The sequence below is a fragment of the Ochotona princeps genome, chromosome 7, assembly GCF_030435755.1.
Source record: "Ochotona princeps isolate mOchPri1 chromosome 7, mOchPri1.hap1, whole genome shotgun sequence".
In the NCBI taxonomy this organism is placed as follows: Eukaryota; Metazoa; Chordata; class Mammalia; order Lagomorpha; family Ochotonidae; genus Ochotona; species Ochotona princeps.
Window position 1 is genome coordinate 31,082,074 of NC_080838.1, and position 25,885 is coordinate 31,107,958.

Genomic DNA, 25,885 nt, shown 5'->3' on the forward strand with positions numbered 1-25,885 from the left:
TCTAGTTACTCCCTTGTTCTCCGTTATGCTCCCACTGGAAACAAATGACCACTTCAATAAGGCTAAGGCAGCATATGAAGCACTTGCTGGCATCTAAATTATTCTAAAATGAAGAGCAAGACTTAGAGGTAAAAGGAACCTGAAAGTCACTTGATTGTAGTAAAGAAGAAAAAATCTGTTTGAGCCAGTAGGGAAAAGACAGATTCTGTACACAAACCACTCCGGCCTTTACTCCTTTTAACACTGTAACTGGTGTTTTCCATTACATTTCTTTACCGTTTCAATGTAGTGGGAAGAACAGAGGCCAGGAAATCAGTCAAACCTAGATTTGAATTCAATCTCTGCTGTTTCCCAGCTCAGGCATTTAGTTAAGTCACTGGGAATTTTGCTGTGTCGGCTTCCTTCTTTTTAAAATAAGCGCAACAAGGTTTAAATAAGGTCATTGTGCGAATTATGTAAGGCAAGTTATATAAAACCTCTTGCCCACAGTAGGGACCCAGAGCTGCCAGTTTCTTTTCTGTTTTGACGATCCAACTTTCCCTACTCATCTACTCCATGTAGGCTTAAAGAGAGGTGGCAGGTGAAATCAATGGCAAGAAAAAGAGATTGTAATTTTTCATGGTCTTTATCTGCATGTATGCCCATTAGTATTACATCACATAATAACGTTTCATAATAGAGAATAATGATAGGAAATTTCCCTGCTCAATTATCTTCTCCAAGAATCTAGCAAAACTTCTTGAGTATAATGAATAGGTACTCCATAAATATATGTTGAATAGGTGAATGGAATAAGTAAACTAGTATTTAAACCGATAAAACTTCAGAACTTGTTATTTGGAATCAGTTACAAGAAATGCATAAGTTTTTTTCATATGTCTTTCTCTGGATAAAGGTTGTTTTTTTAAAAAGATTTATTTTATTTTTATTGCATAGTCAGATATATAGAGAGGAGGAGAGACAGAGAGGAAGATCTTCCATCCGTTGATTCACTCCCCAAGTGACCTCAACGGCCAGAGCTGAGCCAATCCGAAGCCAGGAGCCAGGAATTTCCTCCAGGTCTCCAACGTGGGTGCAGGGTCCTAAGGCTTTGGGCCGTCTTCAACTGCTTTCCTACGCCAAAGCAGGGAGCTAGATGGGAAGCGGGACCGCCGGGATTAGAACTGGAGCCCATATGGGATCCTGGTGCATTCAAGGTGAGGATTTTAGCTGCTAGACCACTGTGCCAGGCCATAAAATGGTTGTTTTTGAACCCTTCTTTATAATTGTGTAAAGCTGTTTAGTTTAAGGACTACTTATTCACATATCAATGATGACAACTCAGTAAGTAAATACATGATGCTAAAAAAAATCACTGAAGGACAAAAGTGTGGTGAGGGCCTAAATGGTAATTATCAAGGTGGAACAGTAAGTAGACTATGTAAATTAAGGGGAATGAATAGAAATCTTCCATTCTGTGTAACCTCTTCAGTTACAGTTAAACATTATTTCTAATGTAGTACCTGTCAAACATTAGCTCTAATACAGTTGGCCCTCGGTAACTGTAGGATTACATTTGTGATTCAGCCAACTATGGAACAAAAATATTGGGGAAAAATTTACATCTGCTCTGAGGAGGTATAGCCATCCTTGTTGTCATTGTTCCTTAAATATACAATCATTATTTTCACAGACATTGTACTGTATTAAATATTACAAGTAACCTAGAGATGACTTGAAGTTCACAAGAGAATATGCATAGGTATATGCAAATTATGTGTTATGTTACAGAAAGGACTTGAATATCTGAGCATTGTGGTATCTGTGAAGATCCCAGAAGTTCATGATCAGCAAGGGATGACTGCCCAAGGGGTGATTATCCATTCCAGTGATAAAAATTCAGGTAGAGAGGCAGTTACGGTGCAAGGCTTGTGTTTAAGACACTGGACATTTAGCTGTGTCAACCTTTTCCCACACAGGTTCTCCAGTGTCTAGGTCTTCTCTGATTCCAAAGGAAATGGCTTCTTTTGGATACTCTCAGAGACTTTTTTTTCATAAACAAGAATATAAGGATTTATGCACCCTTTTTCTTATTGAGGTGATAGACTATTTCATATTTACCATATCTCATTTTTACTCAATCTTGGATTTTATTTTCTAAACATTCCTGAAGATAGATCTGTTTCATTCTCTACCTGATTCCCCACCCTCAGCGATATCATGACATCCCTTATGCAGAATACCAAATTGTTCAGCCTGTTTCCTGTTGATACTTGTTTACATTATCTTCCTTCTAGATGCAAATGATTTCATTGCAAATGATGCTACAATAAATGTGTTCATATGTAGTTTTTAAAAGTAGAAATATAACTTGAGTCCCAACCCTAATCTACTGCAGAAAACCAGACTTAAATTTCTAAACCACCAAAAAAAGTCAAACTACAAATTTTCACCATGGATGAAAGGAGTGTCATGACATGACTTCAGCTTTTCCCTGCTCAGTTCACAGGGTTTTCACTTGATGATAACATCATGAAAGCTAGGCATTGGTTTCTATGCATGTAAATCTATATCAAGGGGAAAAAATAAATCTTTATGCATAAAAAAGCTAGGCATTGGTCCCATTTCATCACCAGTTCCTGGAAACCGAGGAGAATAATTTCTATTAAGCAGCATAACAAGACCATTCTTCTCTTAAAGAGTTTATTATGATGGTGTTTTACATCTATATAATATCAGATTATGACTTGCTTTTAATTTTGATCTTTTACTACTAAGACTTACTGTGCATCTTATTTTTCCAACAGTGTAGAAGAAAGTTTCAAGACTTTGTTTTGGTCAATATTTGGGTTGTCTGAAGTGACTTCTGTTGTGCTCAAATATGATCACAAATTCATAGAGAATATTGGATATGTTCTGTATGGAATATACAATGTGACTATGGTGGTGGTTTTACTCAATATGCTAATTGCAATGATTAACAGCTCCTATCAAGAAATTGAGGTAAGTCTGTCTCCTTGCCACCCCATTGTGAAGGCATGTTGTGTCTGCCTCAGTGCCCTGTGGTGGATCTCTTGCTCACATTTCAAACAGGTTTACCTCCAAGTGGACAACTTGGACCCTCCTGTGTTTTCCACCTGTATAGGTGATCACACATTTTCCAGAGTGTTCTAGGAGAATAGCAGAGGTCTCCGTGAATTTATCACCACACTGCCTTCATTCAGGGTATAGCTTGGAGGTTTTGAAATTAGTATCTAAAAGAAGTATTGACCAGGGGAAAAGTATTCTCTCCTAGGTTAGCAGCTCACCTTTCTTCCTTGGGGAACAAACTTTAGATAGCTGGCAAACCTTTAGCAAGTAGGAATTTATAGTGTTCTAGGCATCTATTTTTCATTTTGTGGATTTCATCTGGTGCTATTCATTATTGTATATACACTTTGTGTCCTCCAGTTTAGTGTGCAAAATCTTTTTAGTGCATGCCGTTTTTGAACACTACTGAATCTCTGTGAGTGCCTCAGAAACTCGTAACACAGTGTTCTTAAAACGGGAATTAGGTCCTCCATGCATGAGAACTTCAGCAAGCTGAAGGCCTACTTACTGTGGTAACGGCAGTCTGGGCTGTGTGAACTGAGTCGACCAGGTTCCTCTACTTGCATACTGCACTAATTTCTTCTGTCCGTTAGAGTGTCCATGGTCATGGGTGTAGAACTGCGCTGAGAACGGAAAGAGTTAGGAAACAGCTCTCAGCTGCCGAGACACTAATGAGACATTTAAGAACATGAGGCAACCACAAAAACTTCAAGAAGCCTTGACGTCTTTTCTTTTTTCCCTTGTCCTTACCACACTGCAACCTTGCTTAATTGAGTCTAGGAGAGAACGGAGGGTGGGTGGAGTGTAAAACTATACCCGAATGTGCAGAATTGATGAGAGTTGTGGGTTGAGGGGGCGGGAAATAACCACCTCTTCCTTCTTTGGCTTTGATTTTTCTTGTCTTTTTTTTTCCTTGTATTTTGTTTTTGCATAATGCTCAGGAAATTCTGGTTAAATTTCAGTGCTCACGGGGCCACGTATTTCAAAAATGAGTGTCGATTCACTTAAGAACCTATTGGTATCAGTTACTGGAATACTTAATTTTTAAAACCAGGTACATCTTTTCTGTCTTTGTGACTTAGGATGACAGCGATGTGGAGTGGAAGTTTGCCCGTTCCAAACTTTGGTTGTCCTATTTCGATGATGGGAAAACCTTACCTCCACCCTTCAGCCTAGTTCCTAGTCCAAAGTCGTTTGTTTATTTCTTCATGAGGATCATTAACTTTTCTAAATGCAGAAGGAGAAGGCTGCAGAAGGATCTAGAAATGGGAATGGGTAACTCGAAGTCCAGGGTAGGTATCAAAACCTTATCGAAACCTTAAAATAGATGTTTTTGTCTTTTTCTGCTTGTCTTTGAATGTTTGTTCAGCAGTTTTTATGTGTGAGCCTAGAAGATGTTCTGAGTAACCACTCATTCCAGAGTCTTTCACAGACAAATAGTCAGTATCAGCATAATTTTTTAACAAGTCCCTTAGTCTATACCCTGTTTTTGATCAGAACTTGATGTAAGCTACCAGATTAAAACAAAAGTTCTTTAACTTGTTAAAAGTAAACAGAAAATTTATTGTTAGTAAATGCTTTCTTTTTGTGTGCTCCATGTTTCTCAACTGTTATTCTGAAGTTAAATCACTTTAACTTCAGATTTCTTCTTGGCATATATGTCCACCACTGTGTCCCTTCCCCCCCCCCCTTTTTTTTGGTAAGGAATACTTAACTGCACTAAATAATGCTTTTTGTTCTAGTATCATAAAATGGACACAGGCCTAAGAGCAACCTCCCCAGGCAACCATAAATACCTCCTTTAATAGCATGGATGGTTTGCCCCTGAGCTGTCCCAGCTGAGTCACAGTTTAACAAAGAAGATGAGTTATAGCATTACAGCATGGCACTTTAATTCCATGTAGTTAATTTTCAAAGATAGAATTGGCATAAAAGCCGAAGTTATAGTCAAACCTCAAATCATGGGGAACAATGCAGATGGGGCAAATGGGTCTTGCCTAAAATTGAGAAAATGGTCTGTAGCTGGAATAATCTAGAAGCCCACAAGACGTTAACGATATCTCCATAAAATATAGGCTTTCTTAAGCAGAGGTGGATATTTTTTCTTGGTTAAAACTTGGGGGAAGGGATTGGATACAATTTAATTTCTCACATTTTAAGATATATAATAACTTCCAAAATGTGAACGAACCCTGGACCATTTATTCATTATGAAAGTGAGTATTCAAATCTTTTCAAAAACTTACTTGACCTTACTGTGGGCCCTTAATGCTTTTTGATTACAGTATAATGATTGACTGTAATATTCCATGATTTAAAATATATATACAGTAAGAAACAGTATTATGTAAGGAACAGGATCTTGGCATTAGACCTGGGCTTGAACTCTGCTTCATAAAACTTACAAGCAAGTTTTACAGGTAACTCATTCACCATTCTGAGCTTTAGTTGTCTGAACTGAAAAAGAAAACTGGGCAGAATATAGTGAGGATTATTGTGAGATGTCGAAGTTCCAACCTCTACAAATATCAGTACCCTTCCCTATTCACAGTTTATAAAGTGTTTTGTTGCTCATTTGAACCTCATGCAACACGGTGAAGTAGGTATGACCACTAATCCCATTGTATAGGTAAGACAACTGAGACCCTTTAAAGAACTCATTTATACAGGGTCTCATGAGTTAACCAGTGCTTTGGGGAGGATGTGCAAGTCAAATGTGCTACCATCAAACTCACAGCTCTTCTGTGGCACTTGGCTGCCCTTTCAGCTGAGAGCTTAAATTAGGCTAGGCTAGGCTCCTACCTCGTTCTTCCCACAGGGTAGCTAGTCATTAAAAGGACCAGGCTTAAATTGTCATCCTGGGCACCTTCTGTTAACTGCTGAAGTTGATTTTTTTTTTTTTTTTTAAGAAAGAACACAGTTCTGGGATTTATTAACTGAGGCTTTCTTATTAAGAAGGATGCCTCTTCGGTGTGTGGGCTTTCAGTTCTTGCATTCGGGAGAATATTCCCAGAGCTTGCTTCCTAAAGGGAACAAATCTCATAAAGTAGAGACACTGAAACTCCTGCTGGAAAAAAAACAAACCAAAAACCCAAAGGACTTACCAGCTGGGATGAGCAACTCTGAGTTGCTGTGGCTACCGAGAGCCCCCTAGCGGGAACTCAGCTTACTTGCAGGAATCGGTAGCGTTTCATGCTGTGTTTTCCCTTCTGCCTTGGTCTCACCCTTGGCAAGAATGATACCTTTTCTCAGGGAGGACACTGGAAAGGAAGGGAAGTGGAGCGCAGACGTCTTGGAACGTGCTCTTTGTGTCCTGGTTAAAACGAACATTTTTATTTTCTTAATAAAATTGCACAGAGCTATTTAAATGTTCCTAGAACTATTCTTTGCATACTGAATTTAGTCCAACGTTGGATAAATTACGTTTTTTTGTTTCTCTTTTTTAGAAAAAAGAGCCCCAAGAAAACTTCCTCGCTAACCTGTACTGCTAACCCCAGTCAGCAGCCAGCACTGACCTCCAGTGGCAAATGGGAGAATTTCCTTTAGTTAGAGGAAATTTTTTTGGCACAAAAGCAGAATCAGGAGGGTGTTTGCATACCAGTGCCACTCCCTTCCTCCCTAGCATCCCTCTCTGTATAGTATACAGAGCAATAATGGTGAGGAGTCAGGTGGTGGGTAAATACATCTTGTAGGGTGGGGACTCCACCTTTGAATAACATCTTGCCGAAGGCAGCTGGTGCAGGAATCAGAAGTGGGCCTTGCTTATACATGTGCTGGAAGCATAGACAATACCTGTGTGTTTCCCTTGCCTTCTGCTGTTGCTCGTTTAAAAGCTAAACGCTTTAAAAAGAGAAAGGGAGAGGAAAAAAATCAAAGCCCTTTAACCCGTTTCTCACCAAAGCTATGAGCCTGACTTGATGTGAGACCAAAATGCCTGGGAAGACCTGTTATTTTTGGCTAACATTTTAAGGCTGCAAAATACCAGATAATTCCATCTGAATTTCTGTTCAAATTTAAGAGAGGAACGTGGCCTCAGGAGTCACCTGGAATGCCTCTATAAACTTTGCCTTCTCGATGCCATGAACACATTTGTATAAAGTATTCAAGACCCTCAGGAAAAATTTTGTCTAGTGTGAGCCATCTTTGTAAAATACATTCAGTTAAACAGTCCTGTTTCAGTATATCATGTCAGTATTTCAATGAATGAGAGCATATTGCTCACATTAGTTTTTGCCTTCCAGAATACAGTAAGTCACTTACAAAATCCATCTTCCAGAAAGTGTTCCTTGGAAATGTTGACTCCGGAAATGTTATCAGAGAGAATAAACTGGATTATATTTTTATTCCAAATAAATGTATTCTAATTTACTAGGTTGATTGTATTTTTTCCTAGTTAAACCTCTTCACTCAGTCTAACTCAAGAGTTTTTGAATCACACAGTTTTAACAGCATTCTCAATCAGCCAACACGTTATCAGGTAAGCATTCATTGGACATACCTTCTTGTATGTGATTCCATTTGTGTCTCAGTGTGTGTGTGTGTGTGTGTGCACAGTGAATAGAGTTGTATCATTCACTCTGCCATAAGGATGGTACAGAACAGAGAAAATGAGAAAACTGTTAGCAGGGGGATACTTTAGAAATCAGAGTCCAAGTCCTTTACTTTTTTTAAACTGAAGATTTCCTTTTGCAATGTTGAAAGCAAAGTGTTGCTACAACTGCCAAAGAAATGTTTTATGTACTTTTAACTGGAAAAGGAACTTCATCTAGGCTCCTAGTTAGGGCAATTTTGGTAGCAAACCAGTGAACAGGAAATTTCTCTTCCCTTCTATCTGTAACCCTTTCAAAGAAAAAAAATCCTTAAAAGAACAGAGCATAGTGCCCGTATTTATCTATTCCAAGCGATAAATACTATAGTAAGTACCCTTGTATCTTTCACATTTCAAATATACATTATTCTCTGGTAGGATAGTACATTTTAATTTTTTAAACATGATCAAACTGATTTTGCATCAGTAAGATTTATTTTCCTTTAAAAGGTGAAGTTACAGAGTGAGAAGCAGAGACAGAAAAAGACAGATCTTCCATCTGCTGGTTCTCTCCCACAGTAGCCACGAGAGCCTGAGCGAGGCTGATCTGAAGCCAGGAGAGTCTTCTGGATCTGCTGTGTAGGTGCATGAACCCAGGAACTTGGGCCTTCCATCACTGTTTTCCAAGATCAGTGGTAGGAAGATGAATTAGAAGTGGAGCGGCCAAGACCGAAACTGGCACCCATATGGGATACTTGCGCCAAAGGCAGAGGCTTAGCTTGGTACACCATGGCACTTGTCCCATCAGTTAACACTCTTACAGTAAATGTATGGGAGTGCCCATTTCCTGCTTGCTTTACTAACAGTATATTACCAAATGTTCTCATATTAGCCAGATAGGCGAAACTGGTTTTACTTTGCATTTTTTTATCATGGATGAACTTGACCAAATCTTTCATCCCTTGTGATATGAATTGGGAATCTTTTCATCAGTTTCTCATACAATTTTTGACTTTTATGAATTGTGTATTACTACCCAGAACTTTTTATTTTGTGTAATTAATTATTTTTAAGATTTTTGTCTATTTACTTGAAAGGCAGAGTTACAGAGGATGGATGGAGAAACAGAGATCTCCTATCAGCTGGTTTGCTCCCCAAGTGGCCTCAATGCCAGTGTTGGGCTAGGCTGAAATCAAGAGCTTCCTCTTGGTTTCCTGCATGGGTATAGGGAGCCAAGCACTTCGGCCATCTTCCACTATTTTCCCAGATATATTAGCAGGAAACTATATTGGAAATGGAGGGATCGGGACTAGAATACACACCATAGTTGCAGGTAGCTAAAGATTTTTAAACATTTATTTGAAGGAGTTACAGAGGAGTAAAGACACACACAGAATCTTCCATCTGGTTCCAATATTCATTGGTTCACTCTACAAATATCCAATGCCAGCAGTGACCAGGACTTACCCAGGTAGAAGCCAGGAGCCCAGAGCTTCGACTGGATCTCCCACATGAGAACAGGTGCCAAAACATTTGAGCCGTCGTCTGCTGCTTTCCCAGGTGCATTAGCAGGGAGATGGATCAGAAGTGGAGCACCCTAGACTCAGGCAAACACTCATGTGAAATGAGAGCATCACAGGCAGAGGCTTAACTTGCTATGCCACAAAACTGACTCTGAAAAAAATCTTTTTGTAGCTTCAAATTTCCTGTCCTATTTGGAAAGATCTTCTCCCACGTGTGTTTATATAACAATGTTAACTCATATTTTTTATACATTCAATTCCTATCTGGAAAATATTTTATTCAAATAGAATATATCCAAAAGCTTCCTCTGGGTCTCCCGTATGGGTCCAGGGGCCCAAGAGCTTGGGCCATACTCTGCTACTTTCCCAAGCCATCAGCACATAACTGGATCAGAAGTAGAGCAGTTGGGGGCCCGGCGGCGTGGCCTAGCAGCTAAAGTCCTCGCCTTGAACGCTCCGGCATCCCATATGGGCGCCGGTTCTAATCCCGGCAGCTCCACTTCCCATCCAGCTCTCTGCTTGTGGCCTGGGAAAGCAGTCGAGGACGGCCCAAAGCTTTGGGACCCTACCCCCGCGTGGGAGACCTGGAAGAGGTTCCAGGTTCCCGGCTTCGGATCGGCACAGCACCGGCCATTGCGGCTCACTTGGGGAGTGAATCATCAGATGGAAGATCTTCCTCTCTGTCTCTCCTTCTCTATGTGTATCTGGCTTTCCAATAATAATAAATAAATCTTTAAAAAAAAAAAAAAAAAGAAGTGGAGCAGTTGGGACTCAAACCAGATCCTATGTTGGATGTTGGTGCCATGGGTAGAGAATTATCTTGCTACACAACTACACAGCTCCTTTGTTTTCTTCTTTAAGAACAGAATACCTTTTCTTCAGTTCAGATCCTCCTTTGTCTACTCAGCATCATCTTAAAGTTGTCTTTAGATTTCTCATATTAATTGGAATTATCATGGTACAGCACATTCAAAACCACTAAAATGCTAAAGGAAAGCAGAAGTTCAATTCTCTGTCATGTTAGAAAGATAGGAGCTGGTCGTCCCAGAGCCCCTAGTATGTCCTGAACAATGTCGGGGAGGTGGCCTTTTCTATATACCTGTCATGTGTGCCTTTCAGCCTAACATTATCTTGTGGTTCAAGAAATGTACTGGGCTGGCTATTGTGGTGACATGAAGGAAAGTTCCTGCCTGATAAAGAACTTCTGTAAAGTTGCACAAGCTTTTTATGTGCCATGGAGGCTGCAGAAAAAGTTCTAACTTCAGTTAGCTGTCTGCCAGACTGAAAACCTGGGGGAAAAAGTTGTTGGTCTCTCCTTGATATAAGTTGTGTCACTTTTCTTGGTGCTTACCCTTATGCCTTCAGGTATAGTTGTGTCCTTCTGACTTGAAAAATATTTTCCTCTACTCTCTTACTTTAGTACCTAGGCCTGCCAATCAAAATAAGAAAAGATGAGTTGTCTGTTTTTCCCTTTCTCTCAATTGTTCTGTCTTTCAAACAACATTCTTAAAAGCAAAGAGTCTAACCAGGAGGGAAAGATCAGAGATAAATGTACAGTGCCCATTGGGAGAATTCAGTGATGAATAGCTGAAAAAGATGGTTGTAGTTTGGGACTTACTGCCGTAACAAAGGGGGATAAAGTTATGGAGAAGGAAGAACACGTAAGAAAAGGGGCATGAATAACTAGGAGCAATAAACTTCAGAAGGGTAAATGTATGGAAGAAATTAGTGGAAAAGTTACATTCATAAGGTTTGTTTATGCAGACCCATCTTGGTGCCAACTTTCTGTTGCCAATGACAGTGGTTGTTTTTCCTCCATCTGGTGTGAGGGAGGAGAGAAGGCCTTCATGACGGAAAATTTATGCTCCCCTTTTAGGGAGATGGGAGAAGGCAGAGAACCCTTTCTGTATTTGGTGATTTTTAGTTGCTGTATGGCTAAAATAATCCTTATGTCAAAGTGACGTATTTTATGATGGTGTATTCTGATCCTCTTGACTACGGTGGTCAAGATTGTAACCCACGTTTGTTTGGTGCAATTCACACAGTTAAACAGAATCAGCGTTCACCACTGGTTTCTTTTTGCCATAATTCTCCATTAATCTCTGTCAGTTTAAGTTTCTTGTAGTTTCTTCAAGAAGAGCTCATAGATACTTTGTCGTTGGTGTTATTTCTAAACCAGTTTCTACTTTCTAAATAATACATTTGCTAGCTATAAAATCCAGATTTAAAAAATATGTTTGTAGACACTGTTATACTGTCTAGCTGGAACGGAATGTTGATAGTGTAGAGTTTGAGACCAGTCTGTTTTCCTCATATAAATGACCTGAGGTGTTGATTTGACTGCCCCAAGTTTTCTTTATCTTATAAATCCAATAACTGGCTAGTGATGGCTCTGTGGATGGAACTGCATTAGTTTTTCCTGGCACACAGCATGGCCTTTACTATGTACATTTAATTTTATTTTATTTATAACAAATTTATCTTGAAATTTTTTTTTCTGCTCCATTATTCGGTGTCTCTTCCTCAAAGGCACCAATTGATGTCTCTCCTAGCTACCACTTTGTTTCTGTTCCTTTTGAATTTTTCATCCATTTCCTTTTTTAACTCCTTTTTTGTCAGAATCTGTTTTATTTTTGTCTGTTATCATTTGTGCTCCTTCTAATTTATTTTTTTTAAGTTTTTTTTTTAATTGGAAGAACAGATTTACAGAGAAGGAGAGTCAGAGAAAGATCTTCCATCTACTGATTCACTCCCCAAGTGGCCACAATAGCCAGAACTAAACTGATCTGAAGCCAGGAGCCTGGAGCTTCTTCTGGGTCTTCCACACAGGTGCAGGGTCCCAAAACTTTGGGCCGTCTTCGACCGTTTTCCCAGGCCACAAGCAAGGAGCTGGTTGGGAAGTGGAACAGCCAGGACACGAACTGGTGCCCATATGGGATTCTGGCACATGCAAGATGAGGACTTTAGCTGCTAGGCTACTGCATCAGGCTCTACTTTACTTTTTATTTCTTTGCTTTTTCCTCTCCTCTTTGCAAAATTTATCAACTTATATGTCTCCCCTCTTTGGCTCACCACATTTTCCTTCTCTTTTAGAAAAATGTTTCTTTTTCATTTTATTTATTTGAGATAGCAGAGAAAGTGATCTTCCACCTGCTAGTTCTCTCCCCAAAGGCCTGCAACCACCAGAGCTGGGCCAGAGTGATATTAAGAATCCAAAAATCAATCCAGGTCTTCCACATGGGTGGAAGGAATCCAAGTGCTGGGCCATCATCCGCTGCCCCTGGTGCATTAACAGGAAGCTCTATTGAAGACAGCGGCAAGACTTGGTCCCAGCACAGTGTATGGGATGCAGGCAACCCAAGACATGGCTTAAGCCAGCCACTATGCCATAGTACCTCGTCCTCTTTGACTTCCTTTTGGATCTTATCTGAAAGACATGACTTTGACTTGCATGTTAAATATGGTAATATGTTTATAAAATAAGTCTTAGGTTTAATTAGTCAGCCTTTCAAAACCAGAACAAGGTACCAAGAGAAACTGCTTAGGTTTATGTTTACCTCTGGGTTTTGCAAGTTGATAGTCCAAGATTGAGTGGGCCCCTTCGATTGGGTGATCTGGTAGGGTAGACGATGGCAATAGCAGAGCATATGAGAATAAGCCATCACCTCGTGGACCAGGAAGCAGAGAAAATGGCTTTTCCCCAGACTGCCTCCTGATGCACACCCCCAAGGATGAGCCAGCTGTGTGTGAGTCCTCAGACCCAGTCACCATAATTGGGTTTCCACCTTCTTTGTACTACCAACTTGTGTGACTTTGGGTTGAACATCACATGAGTTTAGAAGCCATATCTTGTCCAAATCATACACATGTGTTCTCATTTTTTCTTTAACAGTATCTTTGTTATATTACAGTTTTGGAGACTTGAAGTCTAAAATCAAGGTGCCAGTGACTTAGTGTCAGGTAGAGGCCTGCTCCCTGAGATCTCTTATTAAAGATACTGATCCCGTTCATGACCTAATCACCTCCTAATACCTTCACATAGGGTTTCGGAATTTCAACACATGAATTTGGCATTGAAAATTCAGTCTGGGAAGAGCTGGGCATTTGATTTTGTGACCTGAAGCTACAGGCCATGACTTCAAGAATCCCTCCTCTGGAGAAGAAGGGCAGTGTTGAAGGGCTTTCCTCCCTTGGAGCCCCCTCCTGTCACAATGGCAGGAGATCTCTTTCTTAAATAAATCTCGCTTTACACACTGAAAATGTTCACATGAAAATTCTCTTCCATGTGAGACAAGAATCGAGATTGCTATTGTCTTTTGTGTCACCCCCACACACACACACACACAACACTGAGAAAGCAAAGGAAGGTGGTCCAAGTCCTTGGGATCCTCTTCCCATGTGGGAGACCTGGAGGAGGCTCCTCCTGGCTCCCAGCTTCAGAGCAGTTCAGCTCTCACCATTGTGACCATTTGAGTGAGCCAGCACATGGAAGATCTGCTGTATCTCGCCTCTCTCAAATAAAAAAAAAAATCTTCCTTTTAAATAAAATAAATCTTTTTTAAAAATTAAAAAGGAGGGTAAATGTTTAAGTGAGGAAGAAGGAAAGAAAAGAAAGAAGTAGGCCGGCATTCACGTAACACTGCAATACGATTTAGTAGTATAGTATGCCTATATCCGGAATATAAATAAATGACTAAAATTAAATGAAATGGGATGGGAACCTGGAAGAGGGAGTGTTTGAAATTCATTCAAGTGGTAACAGCAGCAAATAATTCTCTTGCTCTGCACAGCGTAACTTGGAACAGAGGTTAGAAGTTAACAGCAGGCAGATTTGTGCTCAATACACAGAGGTTGTTTTCTAACAGCTACAGCTGTCCAAAAATGGATTCAACTAGCTGTCTGGAAAAAGTACCAGACTCTGAATCACAGATGTTTATTCAGGGATTGTGTAAGGTAATTTGTCAGGCAATCTCATAATGACTTGCGTGAAAATAGGGGAAAAAATTATTTCCAAGGTCCCTTTTCTCCTTATTTTTTTTAAACTTTACTTATTTTATTGGAAAGGCAGCAGATGTACAGAGAAGAGGAGAGACAGAGAGGAAGATCTTCTGTCCGATGATTCACTCCCCAAGTGGCTCCAACGGCCAGTGCTGCGCCTATCCGAACCCAGGAGCCTGGAACTTCTTTCCCGGGTCTCCCGCGTGGGTGCAGGGTCCCAAGGCTTTGGGCCATCCTCAACTGCTTTCCCAGGCCACAAGCAGGGAGCTGGATGGGAAGTGGAGCTGCCGGGATTAGAACCGGTGCCCATATGGGATGCCGGTGTGTTCAAGGCGAGGACCTTAACCGTTACGCTATTGTGCCGGGATCAGTCCGTTTCTTCTTAAAACTTCACTGTGTACTCCTGAGTCCAAACCAACCTTATCATTTCAGCTCACCTTTTTTAGGTTTCTAAAACTCATACCACAAAATCTATGCGTGACAAATTGGTCTTTCCTATACAAATAAATAAGACAATGAGTATGAAAACAACTCATAGCATTCTTAACAATTGTTAATTAAATTTGAATTAGTACAAAATAAGGAAAAGGAAAAGCTCTGATGCCTGTGCAAAGGAAAATCTCCAACCAGCTACATGGGAATTCTTTCTCTTGGTTTGAAAGTCAACTTGGTTATTTTGTATAATGGCTTTTCATTTAAGGGGATGCATAGCAACTGTGTAATGGAGACTATCATATATAGTAGCATATAATTTAACTTCAAGGCATTGTAAGTTTCTATTTTTCTTCCTGTTGATTTTGAAACATGACTTTTCATTTAAGGGGATGTACAGTAGCTGCCTTGGCCTAACACCACCCTGGTTGAGCAGGCTTTGGGGAGTGAAACAGTGGAGGGAGTGGGTGAAAAAATCTCTCTACTGTCTCTTTTTCTGAGCTGTGAAAGAGAGAGAGAGAAAGGCTCTCTCTGCTTTTCAAGTAGTTGAAAATAAGCATTTTGAAAATGGTTTGCTTTATGAAAGACTAGGTGAAAATTACAAAATAGTTATGCTGAGTAATTTACATGTAATCTACAAGGTACATTCCAGTATTTCCCTTATACAGCTTGAGGCAGCAGGATTCCACAGCTCTTGAACCATGGACACACAATTCAAAGGGTTATTGCTGAAGTTGACATGAATGCCCAGGCTAGTCAGGCACATCAACTGCTAGGCAGCAGTAAAAAACTGTGTATTGGGACTGACACCTGGTGATTAAGTTGCTGCCTGAGACACTGGCATCCTATATGGTTGCCAGTTCGTATCCCAACTGATCCCAGTCCAGCTCCCTGCTAAAGGCCTGGGAGAAGCAGCAAGAGATTGCCCAAGTATTTGGGCCCCTGCCACCCATGTGGGAAATCTGGAATGAGGGCCTGGTTCTTGGCTCTGACCTGGCCCAGTCCCTACCTGTGCAGCCATTTAAGGAGAAAACCAGCCATAAATCTCTCTCTCTCGCTCTTCCTCTCTTCCTCCTCCACCCTCTCTAACTCTGCCTTTCAAATAAATATTTGTATTAAAATGTAGATAATTATTATTTTAATAGTTTATTATTTTATATTTAAAATTTTAATTATAGGTTATTTTAAATGCAGAGGGCTATTATGAATATCCTATAAGTCACTACCAACTTGCTTTAATGAGTGTGAACATTTTGCCCTATTCTTTGGATTTTTTGGTGCAAGATTTTTAATACAAGTCAAACACTCCATCTCATTACAATAGATTTTCTTCTTCCTCAGAGATTTTCACTATCTTGAAGTTCAAGCATTTTCTTCTCATTATACTTATGTTTACATTTATTTGTTATATAAACCTACTCATATCATAAAATAGTTTGTTTTTGAAATATATGTAAATAAACGTTGCATGTCTCGTAATGTCTTCACTTCTGTGTTGACAGATGTATCTCTCAGTTTTCATTCTAGTTTATTATACAATGTTTCATTGTATGAAAAAGCCACTTTATTCATTCATCTTCTGCAAAATAGTTAGTTCTGTGAGATTCTTGACTATTTTAAATCCTGAAATAATGAGCATCCTAGTAAATGTGGGTTTTGCTTTATGCATATTGATAGCAGTTTTCCTGGGTAATACACGCGAAGCAGGGTAATGCTTATTTCATTTTATATTTCCAGCATCAGGGTGTAAGAGTTTCTCACAACTAGTTGGTATTTTCAGAGTTCAAAATATTTATTAACTACAAAAAAGTTGGTCTGTACACTTGAAAAATTTCAGCTTCATGAAAGACAAAAGCCAAGTACCTGTTCCAGATTAAAGAAGACTAAAATATGAATTTTTTTCCCCTGGAGGACACCATAACTTGCTTTTTTTCCAGTATCATTGACGCTTCAGCCTTGAGTAGTCCTGGGGGGTGATGGGGTACTGTGCTGGGCCACCCACCTCGAGACCCTGCTGTCTACACCACCTCCCACCTCCATACCTGCACCGGCCCAGCCCCTCAGCCCGGCTCCAGGGTCTCTCCATTCCAGTTATCTTATTCCAAATTCGACTCAAGGGACCATGGATGCCGCATGCGAGAGCCCTGTCTACAACATGGAGTCGTCCATGTTGAAAAGCAGAAGCATTTATGGGAGAGGACTATGCAGAGCGCTCCTGGGTGTGGATGGGTCTCCAGACAGCCTGTCTCCATGCCGAAGCATGAAGGACTCTGAGAACTGGCAGGTCTGGGTCATCACCGCCCTCAGAATGAGCTGGGAGAGCGCCTCTGCAGCTGCTGGGACCCCCTCAGAATGAGCTGGGAGAGGGCCTCTGCAGCTGCTGGAACCCCCTCAGAATGAGCTGGGAGCGCGCCTCTGCAGCTGCTAGGACCCAGGCGCCGGGCTGGGGCTTGGCACTCACTTGCGGGGCGAGTGCAGAGTGGATGTGTTTCCCCAACTCCAGGGGGCCTCCCTGCTGGAAGTGTCCGGAGTGTAGAGGTGACAGAACACAAAGGTCCTGAGGGAGAGGGGAGCACACACCCCTCGATGTAGTAGGGGAGCAAGGTGTGGGGGAGCCCTGAAGTCCACACTGAAGGCCAACTTCAGGGGTGGAGGGAGAAGGGTTCCAATCTATGCTTCAGCCATTGGTGGAGGGCAGAGGGCAGGATGATGGCTAGAGAGGGCACCATGTAAGAATCAAGAAAGAAACCAAGGTGAGAAGCACCTCCCCACCCCTGCTGTAGTCCCTTGGCCACTCCCCTGAAACCTTTACCCTTCCTCTAAGGAGCCACCTGAAGCTGCAGGTTGGCACGGTGGCGGGGGGGGGGGGGGGGGGGGGGTGCGGCCAGGAAGGGTGTTGGGGGGAAGGAGAGGCCCAGGCCAGGTCAGCAGCAAGCTGTGTGACGCGTCTTTTCACAGTTGAGTCAGCAGTGTCCCACCAGTGAGGATGGGAATCGATTTAAATAGGTTTTCTTGATCCCGGCAGTTCAACTGCATGGACAGTAGTTACGCTTGACAGGATGATATTCTAGCACAACTTATATATTTCAAATGGACAAGAAATTGGTATCATTTACAGTATCCTTAAACAAATTGCCTTTGAATGGGAGGTTCCTTTCCAGTATTTGGAGGCCTACAAGACGAACCTAGAAAATGTACTGTGGAGCCTGCCATCTGCCTGGTGGCTGGCTTGCTGCAGCCTAGTTACTGTAGCACTGTACTTTAGACAGCTGCGGGAGCTTCGGGTTCTCTTTGCCATCAAAAGGCACCAGAGCTCCTGCAGCACGATTTTGATGATCTGCGAGTTCTGCCACCTGGCCAGCACTGAGATGGCCCTGAGGTCCACTACTCCATTAGAAGTATTAACTCTGTTCACATTAATTTTTTTTTTAGATTTATTTTATTTTTATTGGAAAGGCAGATATACAGAGAGGAGGAAAGACAGAGAGAAAGATCTTCCATCTGATGATTCACTCCCCAAATGACTGCAACGGCTGGTGCTGCACCGATCCGAAGCCAGGACCCAGGAGCTCTTCCCGGGTCTCCCACGCAGGTGCAGGGTGCCAAGGCTTTGGGCCATCCTCAACTGCTTTCCCAGGCCACAGGCAGGGAGCTGGATGGGAAGTGGAGCTGCTGGGATTAGAACCGGTGTCCATATGGGATGCCGGTATGTTCAAGGCGAGGACTTTAGCCACTATGCCATCACGCCAGGCCCCCGTTCATATTAATTTTTGTTACAAGTCATACAAACAGGTGAGAGCTTCTGGGGATATGGGTCCACATTCTATTATAAGACTGTATATTCCACTTCCGTAAATTGTTCTTGGAGGCTCAGTTATCATCCCTGGCCATCATGTAAGTGTCATGTCTTTATCATCTTCTAGACCCCAGATAGCTGTGCCATCTCCTACTTCTTTCTGGCCAATTTCGAGGTCTTCCAACAGTTGAAAATTGCAAGAGACTTTTACATCTGAGCCCATGGTGGCTGCAATCTTGTGGCACTAGAGCTCAAAGGCCGGCCTATTCTTCACCACACTTCAGTTCCCTGGGTGCTGCTGTGCAGGCTGAATTTTTTTTAAAGATATGTTTATATCTTTGAACGTGGACTGACAGAGATAAAGAAATCTTACTGTTGGTTTGCTCCCTAAGTGGCTACAAGGGCCAGGACTGAGTCTGGCAGAACCAGGAGGCAAGAATTACGTTTGGATTTCCTACATGGGTGGCAGGGTAGCAGAAAGTGGAAGCAGCCAGGACTCAAGCGGGGATTACAAGCAGTGACTTAGGCCATTGTATCACAGCATCTACCCCAAGACACATGGTATCTAACATCAGCAAGCAATATTTTGTTGAGAAAACAGAACATGGACTATGTATTAAACAATTTTTGATCGATGTGAACATTATAAACTTGATCATTGTAGCATTTACTTATTAGGAGATACACAGTAAACTATCCTAGAACAGAGGAAAATGCTATCTGAAAATTAATTTGCAACATTTCAGCAATATAACGTAGGAGAGAGAAGGAAAAGCAAAGTGACAGATTTTCAACATTAGTGAATCTAAATGAAGTGTATGCAGAGTTTGGGTTACTCCATTTCCCCCTTTTCTGTAGGTTTAAATTTTATTCAAAAGAAAAAAACTGAAAAGAAAAAAGTGTTTGTCAGACTCAATTTACTCTTCATCAGTGAGGCTGAAGAGCTTTTTGTAGTCATTCAGGTTTTCTTTTTTGTGAACTTAAGTTCTTTTGCATAATTCTACTAAGGCTGTTTGTTGTCTTTGTATTGCTTTGACAAAATCCTGGTGACTGATTCTTTCTCAGTATGTTTTTTTTTTTTTTTTTTAATTCATTGATTACATTGTATTATGTGATACAGTTTCGTTCTCTTTGGCTTGTTTTCACTTTGTGTCCTGGGTTTCTTAAGTAGTCTCTTCCTGTGAACGCATAACAATTAATTTGTTTTCACTAATTTCCTACTAACTTTTCCCAGTTTCTTCCCCTTTGGTTTTTCTAGTCTCTGGTTATTGGAAAATCTCATATTTCTAATCATTTTAAAGCTTGTCTCCAGATCAGATCTAAGGTTCTTCTCCTTCACCCTCAAGTCTTTGGTGGCTCTGGGGGTATAAGCATGAGGAGGAGCTTCATTGGATCCTCACAGCTTAGTTACAGGCTCCAAGCACTTGAGCAATTTTGTTCTGCTTTCCTAGGCCATGAGCAGGAAGCTGTATCTGAAATGGAGCAGCCGGGCCTCAAGCCGGCGCCCATATGAGATGTTAGTGTTGCAGGTAACAGCTTAACTAGCTGTACCACAATGCCAGCCCCTCTCAGTTCTTTTCTCTCCCTCATTTAATGCCTGGAAGCAAGCCGACAAGAGTAGACATCCTACTATGGATAGCATTCCTGGCTTCCTTTTTTTTCAGACAACTCTAATCTTCTCTGAGTAACCACCATGGATTCCATTCTTTCCTGGTTGGGGAACACTACCTTCCTTTCTCACAATAAGGGGAGAAAATAATCTGTTTTCTCTGAAGGACCAAGATCCCTCCTGGCTCTCATGGCTTTTCCTTGTGTGAGTGAAGAGGGATTGGGTGGTCATTTCAGTTCTGGTCTGATGAGTCTCAGGGAAGCCCTAAGGGCGAGTGGCTAGTCCCAGCTGCTAATGACAGTTTGATTCTACGAGATACTGATCATGCCTTGTTTTGGAATTAGGTTTTATCAGTTCTGAATAATCTCTGTGTTCATTAGGTTTTCATCACTGGAACGAAATGCTATAGAGAGGATGTCTTTATAAAGGAAAGAGGCTTATATTAGTTCATATTTCCCATCTGGCGTGACCTTCTTGTTAGAGTTCTGAGGTGCAGTGCAAAGCGTCACATGGCAAGAGACCGGCAGGTGTGCATGTCCGTCTTGTTCTCTCTCTGCATCTCTCAGTATAAGCTACCAGAGTCTATTCTGATCTAATTTAAGTCACTTTTCCAAGAGCTCTTCCTTCAAACACTGTAACTGAATTAAATTTCTGCCTCAGTAATGTAAGACTTTGATGGGTACAAATATTCAATACATAGCTATTTCTCTTGATATCAGGCTATTTTTCATTGCTAACCTTTATCACATTAAAGTTTAAAAATGGTCTGAATATGGATTTCTCAATTCTTTCCTCATGGTTTGTTCTTTTATATATTCAGAATTGATCTTTTTCTTTAAAATCTTTGCTTTTCACACATAGGTGTTGGCTCTTATGATTGGTGTGGGGTTGACATCTAACTTTAACTTTCCTATATGGTTAGTTCATTGCCTTGGCTTTTTTGTCTAATAGTCTTTTTTTCCTCACTGATTTGTATGGTTGACTTTCAGATTGCTTTTGACTAATGTGCATAGCTTTGTGTTTTCTTTTTATAGGAATCTGTGCACACTGTCCCTTAAACTTATCAAGATTTCTGTGGGGCTTACCTATCATAACGAATTGTTCTGTGCAGACAAGAAACCTCACTTGTCTAGGAACTACCTTGAGTACCATATTCCTGACACCAAGGAGTGTCCTGGACACAAAAGGAGATATTAGCAAATATTTGCTGAATGAATAAAAGAATTTAGTGTAAAGATCCACCCCCTCATGAGTCTGTCTTGAGGTCTAGATTCCACACAAGCCAGCAGGTTTTGTACTTTAACTGGTGAAATACACCTTTCCTGCTCAATAGCATGGGATCTCTTCTGTTGTTATTCTCTAAAACAGATTTTGAATCATCATAGACTCATCTGTTTTATTTGTCCTTAGCATCTGGTGAGTCAGTTAGGTCCATAATTTCTGCTTCCTCAAAAATAGGATATATATACTGTCCTTACTGTCTATGCAATTTCTCCTCCAGCTCCCTTTCCTTTATTGTATTTGAAATGTGATATTTGATACATGCACAAGTATGGATGTTACACGTAATAAGTTATAAAGAATAAGCAGAAGCCCAACTGTGAGATCACCATGTTGTGTCATAGATAATATCACTCATCCCCTTTTTCCACTTTTTCTTCTCCACTCCATCCCGGTACCTCCAACTTAAAAGGAAATCTCTATCCTGAAGTGGGGATTTCTGATCCTCTTGTTACAAGTGTTGTTTTCAAATATGTTTATTGAAAATATAGGTAATTGTTAAAATGTATCATACGCACTTGTCATGGAGCTTTATAGGAAGAGTTTTATCCATACTGTCTCTGTGGCTGTGGTCCACGAATGGTCCTTGGAACACAATGGCATTACATTGTGTACACTGCTCCAATTTCTTTGTTTCTTCTCCTGTATGCTATGTGTTTAAATTGTTTCAAGTGTCTGCTCTTTGAGATAGGGTTGCTATAAACATTGCATATAAACTATTATATTTCCTGCTTTATGTCTGCAAAGTTGCTCTAGGTTCTATACCAAAGAATGGACATTTTGGATAAAGGATGTACATATATTCAACTTTACAAGATAATACATTATTTTCAGAGTGGTCGGTTTACATATATATGAAAGTCTTCATTGACTCATATACTTTTCAACACTTGGCATTATCAAGTTTATTTTCCCATTATTTGATGAAAGTTTGCATATCATTTTGTTATAATTTGTATTTCCACAAGAAAAGAGTTTCCTAAGCTTATTCAGCATTTACATTTTTGCTTCAGTGAAATCTTTTGTCTATTTTAAAATTTGGTTGAGCTTTTATTCAAATAAAGTTCTTCATACTTTTGGAGACAAGTTATTTGTCAGTTATACTTATGTAGAGTGTTTTCTTCCAGTTCATAGCTTACCTTGTTACTTTCTTCATGGTATTTTAGAAAATGAATGAAATTAAATTTGTCAATATTTTCTGTTTTTATTAGAATCTACCATTTTTAATCCAACTTTATCTTGAAATTTATTTATTATTTATTAAAGAGTTCAAAAGCTTTGTCTTTCATACTTTGAGTGCATATGGAGTTAATTTTTTATTCATTATTTGAAATCAGATTTCAATTTAACTTTTTCCCTATGTATAAAAAATTATCCTGTAAGATAATTCTGTTATAGCATTTATTTAGTGAAATATAAAGACTACATTTATAAAGCTGTGGAAGGTAAGCGTGCAATATAACAGAACGTGAAATACTTTAAAATCATAAAAGGTAATACATGCAATATTGATATGTATACATAACTCAAAGATATTAGAAGGTTATACATCAAAATAAGTGAATATCTTTAGATAGTATACTTAGCAATGATTTTAGTTCTTCTGACCTTCTCTAAATATCCAAATTCTCTGTATTTGTATGTTCTTTTAAATGGAAAACATCAAGGTAAATAGTGAGTTCAAGGCAAACTATAGAGTCAGTATGCCTTAAATAAAGAGAAGCCATTCATTGAAGGAGAAACTATAAATTGAAACTTTTCCACTTAAGTTTGTTTTGAAAGCTTCTATTCCTGGAGTGGAGAGAAAAGGATGCTTGTGGATTATGCAGTGTTTCAGCAGGTGAAAAGGGTTAATTTCTAAAACCTCTGTAATTTTTCTGTTTCTAGGGACATACAGTTCTCCTCTGAGTTTGCTTTACAGGTTTTCAAGGTTCTTTAGTGATTAGGAACCAGCATCCTTATGTATATCACTGGTGATTTGATGTTTTCTTTTTGCCCAACAGCAGATAATGAAAAGACTTATAAAGCGATATGTTTTGAAAGCACAAGTAGATAAAGAAAATGATGAAGTTAATGAAGGTAAGCAGTCCCAAGATGAGAAATGTCCTTTTACAATTAACTTAGTGATCTCGGAAGATATCACACTGAAGTATATTATAAATGTGCAATCCTTTATGGCCTAGTGAGTTAAGCTGCCACCTGTGATGCAGGCATCCTAACTGGGTGCTCCCAGCTGCTTCCCTTCCACTCCCGCTGCCTGCTAATGGCCTGGGGAATGCAGCACAAGATGGCCAAGTACTCGGGCCCCTATCAGCTGCTTAGGCCACTAAAGAGTAGGTGATGGCCTTTTTCTCTTAAAATTAATTTCATTTGTTTGATGTGCTGACTGACTGAGAGGGAACGAGAGAGAAAGAGATCTTCCATCCTCTGGTTCACTGCCCAATAGCCGTGATGGCCCAGACTGGGCAGGCTGAAGTTAGGAGCCTAGGATTCCATCCGAGTCTCCCATGTGAATGGATGGATCTTCTGATGCTTTCCCAGGTTCATTAGCAGCCAATTGGATCAGAAATGGAGTAGCCAGGGCTTGAACCAACACTCCTATGGGATGCTGGCTTTGCAAGTGGTGGCTAATTTGCCGTACCACAACACTGACCCCTTGTGCATATTGTTGAGGAAGACTTACTATTATTTGGAATAAAAAAGTTTTGCCTCCTACATAGCAGAACATAGGAATTATGCTTCAATGCATTATAAAGGTAATACACTCAAAAATTTATTTTGCATGTTATTCTATTATGAAAATCTAAGTCAGGGCCCAGTGCTGTAGCGTAGTGGCCAAAGACCTGGCCTTGCACGCACCAGGATCTCATATAGGCATTGGTTCGTGTCCCAACTACTCAACTTTCATCAAGCTCTCTGCCTGTGGCCTGGGAAAGCAGTGGTGGATGACCCAAAGCCTTGGGACCCTGCACTCACATGGGAGACCTGGAGGAAACACCTGGCTCCTGACTTCGGATTGGCTCAGCTCTGGCCATTGCAGCCACTTGGGGAGTGAACCAGTGGACAGAAGATCATTCTCTATCTCCTCTCTGTATATATTCCTTTCCAATTAAAATAAATAAATCTTTAAAAAAAACAACTAAATCATGGTGTCAATGAACTATAGAATCAATTATAGGATTTAAGATAAATTCCTGCCCCAATTTTATTTTCAAGGTTGATAGTTTATCTACATTACAGTCCCTTGCAAGCGAATCCAAGCTTTAATTACAATCTGTCTATACTGGAAATACTACCAACTAAGTTACAGGGCAATGGTGTTTTAATAGACAAAACTCACATGGCCAGAGGTTTCATATCTAAACCCCTCAATTTCACTGTAGCTTGTAACTTCCGTATATACAGATCCTCTGTTGCACAAACTGTTGGTTCCTTGGCCCCACATTCATCATTGCCTTCCTAACAAGCACCCTATATTCTTTTTCCTTTCCTTTCTGTCTTTCAATATTTACTTCATCTGTATGAGTAGTATTTGCCTGTTAAATAGACTGATCATTTTTAGTGAAGTTTAGTCTGGCTAGGATTCGTTTTAATTCAAGTCATGAGAGACATTTGATGAAGATATCAAGCCCTATGACTGAAGCAAATGAGGGAACTCCTTGTAAAACCATACTCTGACTATAGATCAGCTCGGAGGATCATGTTGTGCTAAAAGTTGAGTGAGCCAAAGGACCATACTTAATGCTGAGTTTTCCCATTAATACCATAGCTGGACTATGCAGCTCTTTCAAAGATCAATATATTATTTTAGGCAGATGTTTTTAACATGTTTTAAAGAAATTGAAATGCTACCTTAGAGACTTTATGAAATACATTTACGAATTTCACTCTTTGTTCTTTTATAAATCCAAAGAACAAATTATCAACTACATGTTTATTTTTCATACAAATACTACAGGTGAATTGAAGGAGATCAAGCAAGATATCTCCAGCCTTCGTTATGAACTTTTGGAAGACAAGAGCCAAGCAACTGAGGAATTAGCCATTCTGATTCATAAACTCAGTGAGAAACTGAACCCCAGCGTGTTGAGATGTGAATGATGCTCCAACATGGAATCCTGGCTTTGACCACAGCACAAATGTTGGCAATAATATATCTGAGTATGAAATACTTGAAAAACTGTGTTGTAAAGTTTTAGTATTAACTACCTTTATCATGTGAATCTTTAAAAGTTAGGTCTTCATTGATTTTGTTTTTTTTTTTTTCACATGAAAATGCATTTTAATGGTCTGCCTTGACATTGCAAACAATACCATACTATTGTATTTAAAAGCCCTATATTACCAACATTTCTGATATTTTTGTTCATTTCAGATTATAATGTAATTCTTTGCACTACCTGCTTGCCTCCAAGAGACGGTAAACTCCTTGGGGACAGGGACCATGTCTTATTCATCTTTGTGTCTCCAGCATCTAGGACAGTGCCTGGTACATAGTAGGTGCTCAATAAATGTTGTTGAAACCAACTGAACTCCCAATAAGATATAAATAAAAATAAAAGATCATCACTATATAGCATACCTTTCTTTGTCCAAGTCCTGAAAAGGGTTTTTTTTTTTTTTTTTTTTTTAAATCTAGAAACTGAAGA

At 40.1% G+C, this 25,885-nt stretch overlaps 1 protein-coding gene and 1 pseudogene across 1 annotated transcript in view; one reads left to right on the plus strand and one right to left on the minus strand.

Annotated features, from left to right (window-relative positions):
• The window catches only part of TRPC3 (transient receptor potential cation channel subfamily C member 3), an 81,776-nt gene extending 55,959 nt beyond the window's left edge, over window positions 1-25,817 (plus strand). Inside the window, exons 8-12 of the mRNA XM_004594542.3 lie at window positions 2,787-2,982; window positions 4,152-4,361; window positions 7,463-7,546; window positions 23,240-23,315; window positions 25,195-25,817. Of these exons, the coding sequence (XP_004594599.2) occupies window positions 2,787-2,982; window positions 4,152-4,361; window positions 7,463-7,546; window positions 23,240-23,315; window positions 25,195-25,337 (709 nt within the window). The 3' untranslated portion in view covers window positions 25,338-25,817. The remainder of the gene's footprint in view (window positions 1-2,786; window positions 2,983-4,151; window positions 4,362-7,462; window positions 7,547-23,239; window positions 23,316-25,194) is intronic.
• Window positions 17,790-22,392, minus strand: LOC105942329 (ubiquitin-conjugating enzyme E2 variant 1-like; annotated as a pseudogene).
• Window positions 25,818-25,885: the final 68 nt, after the last annotated feature.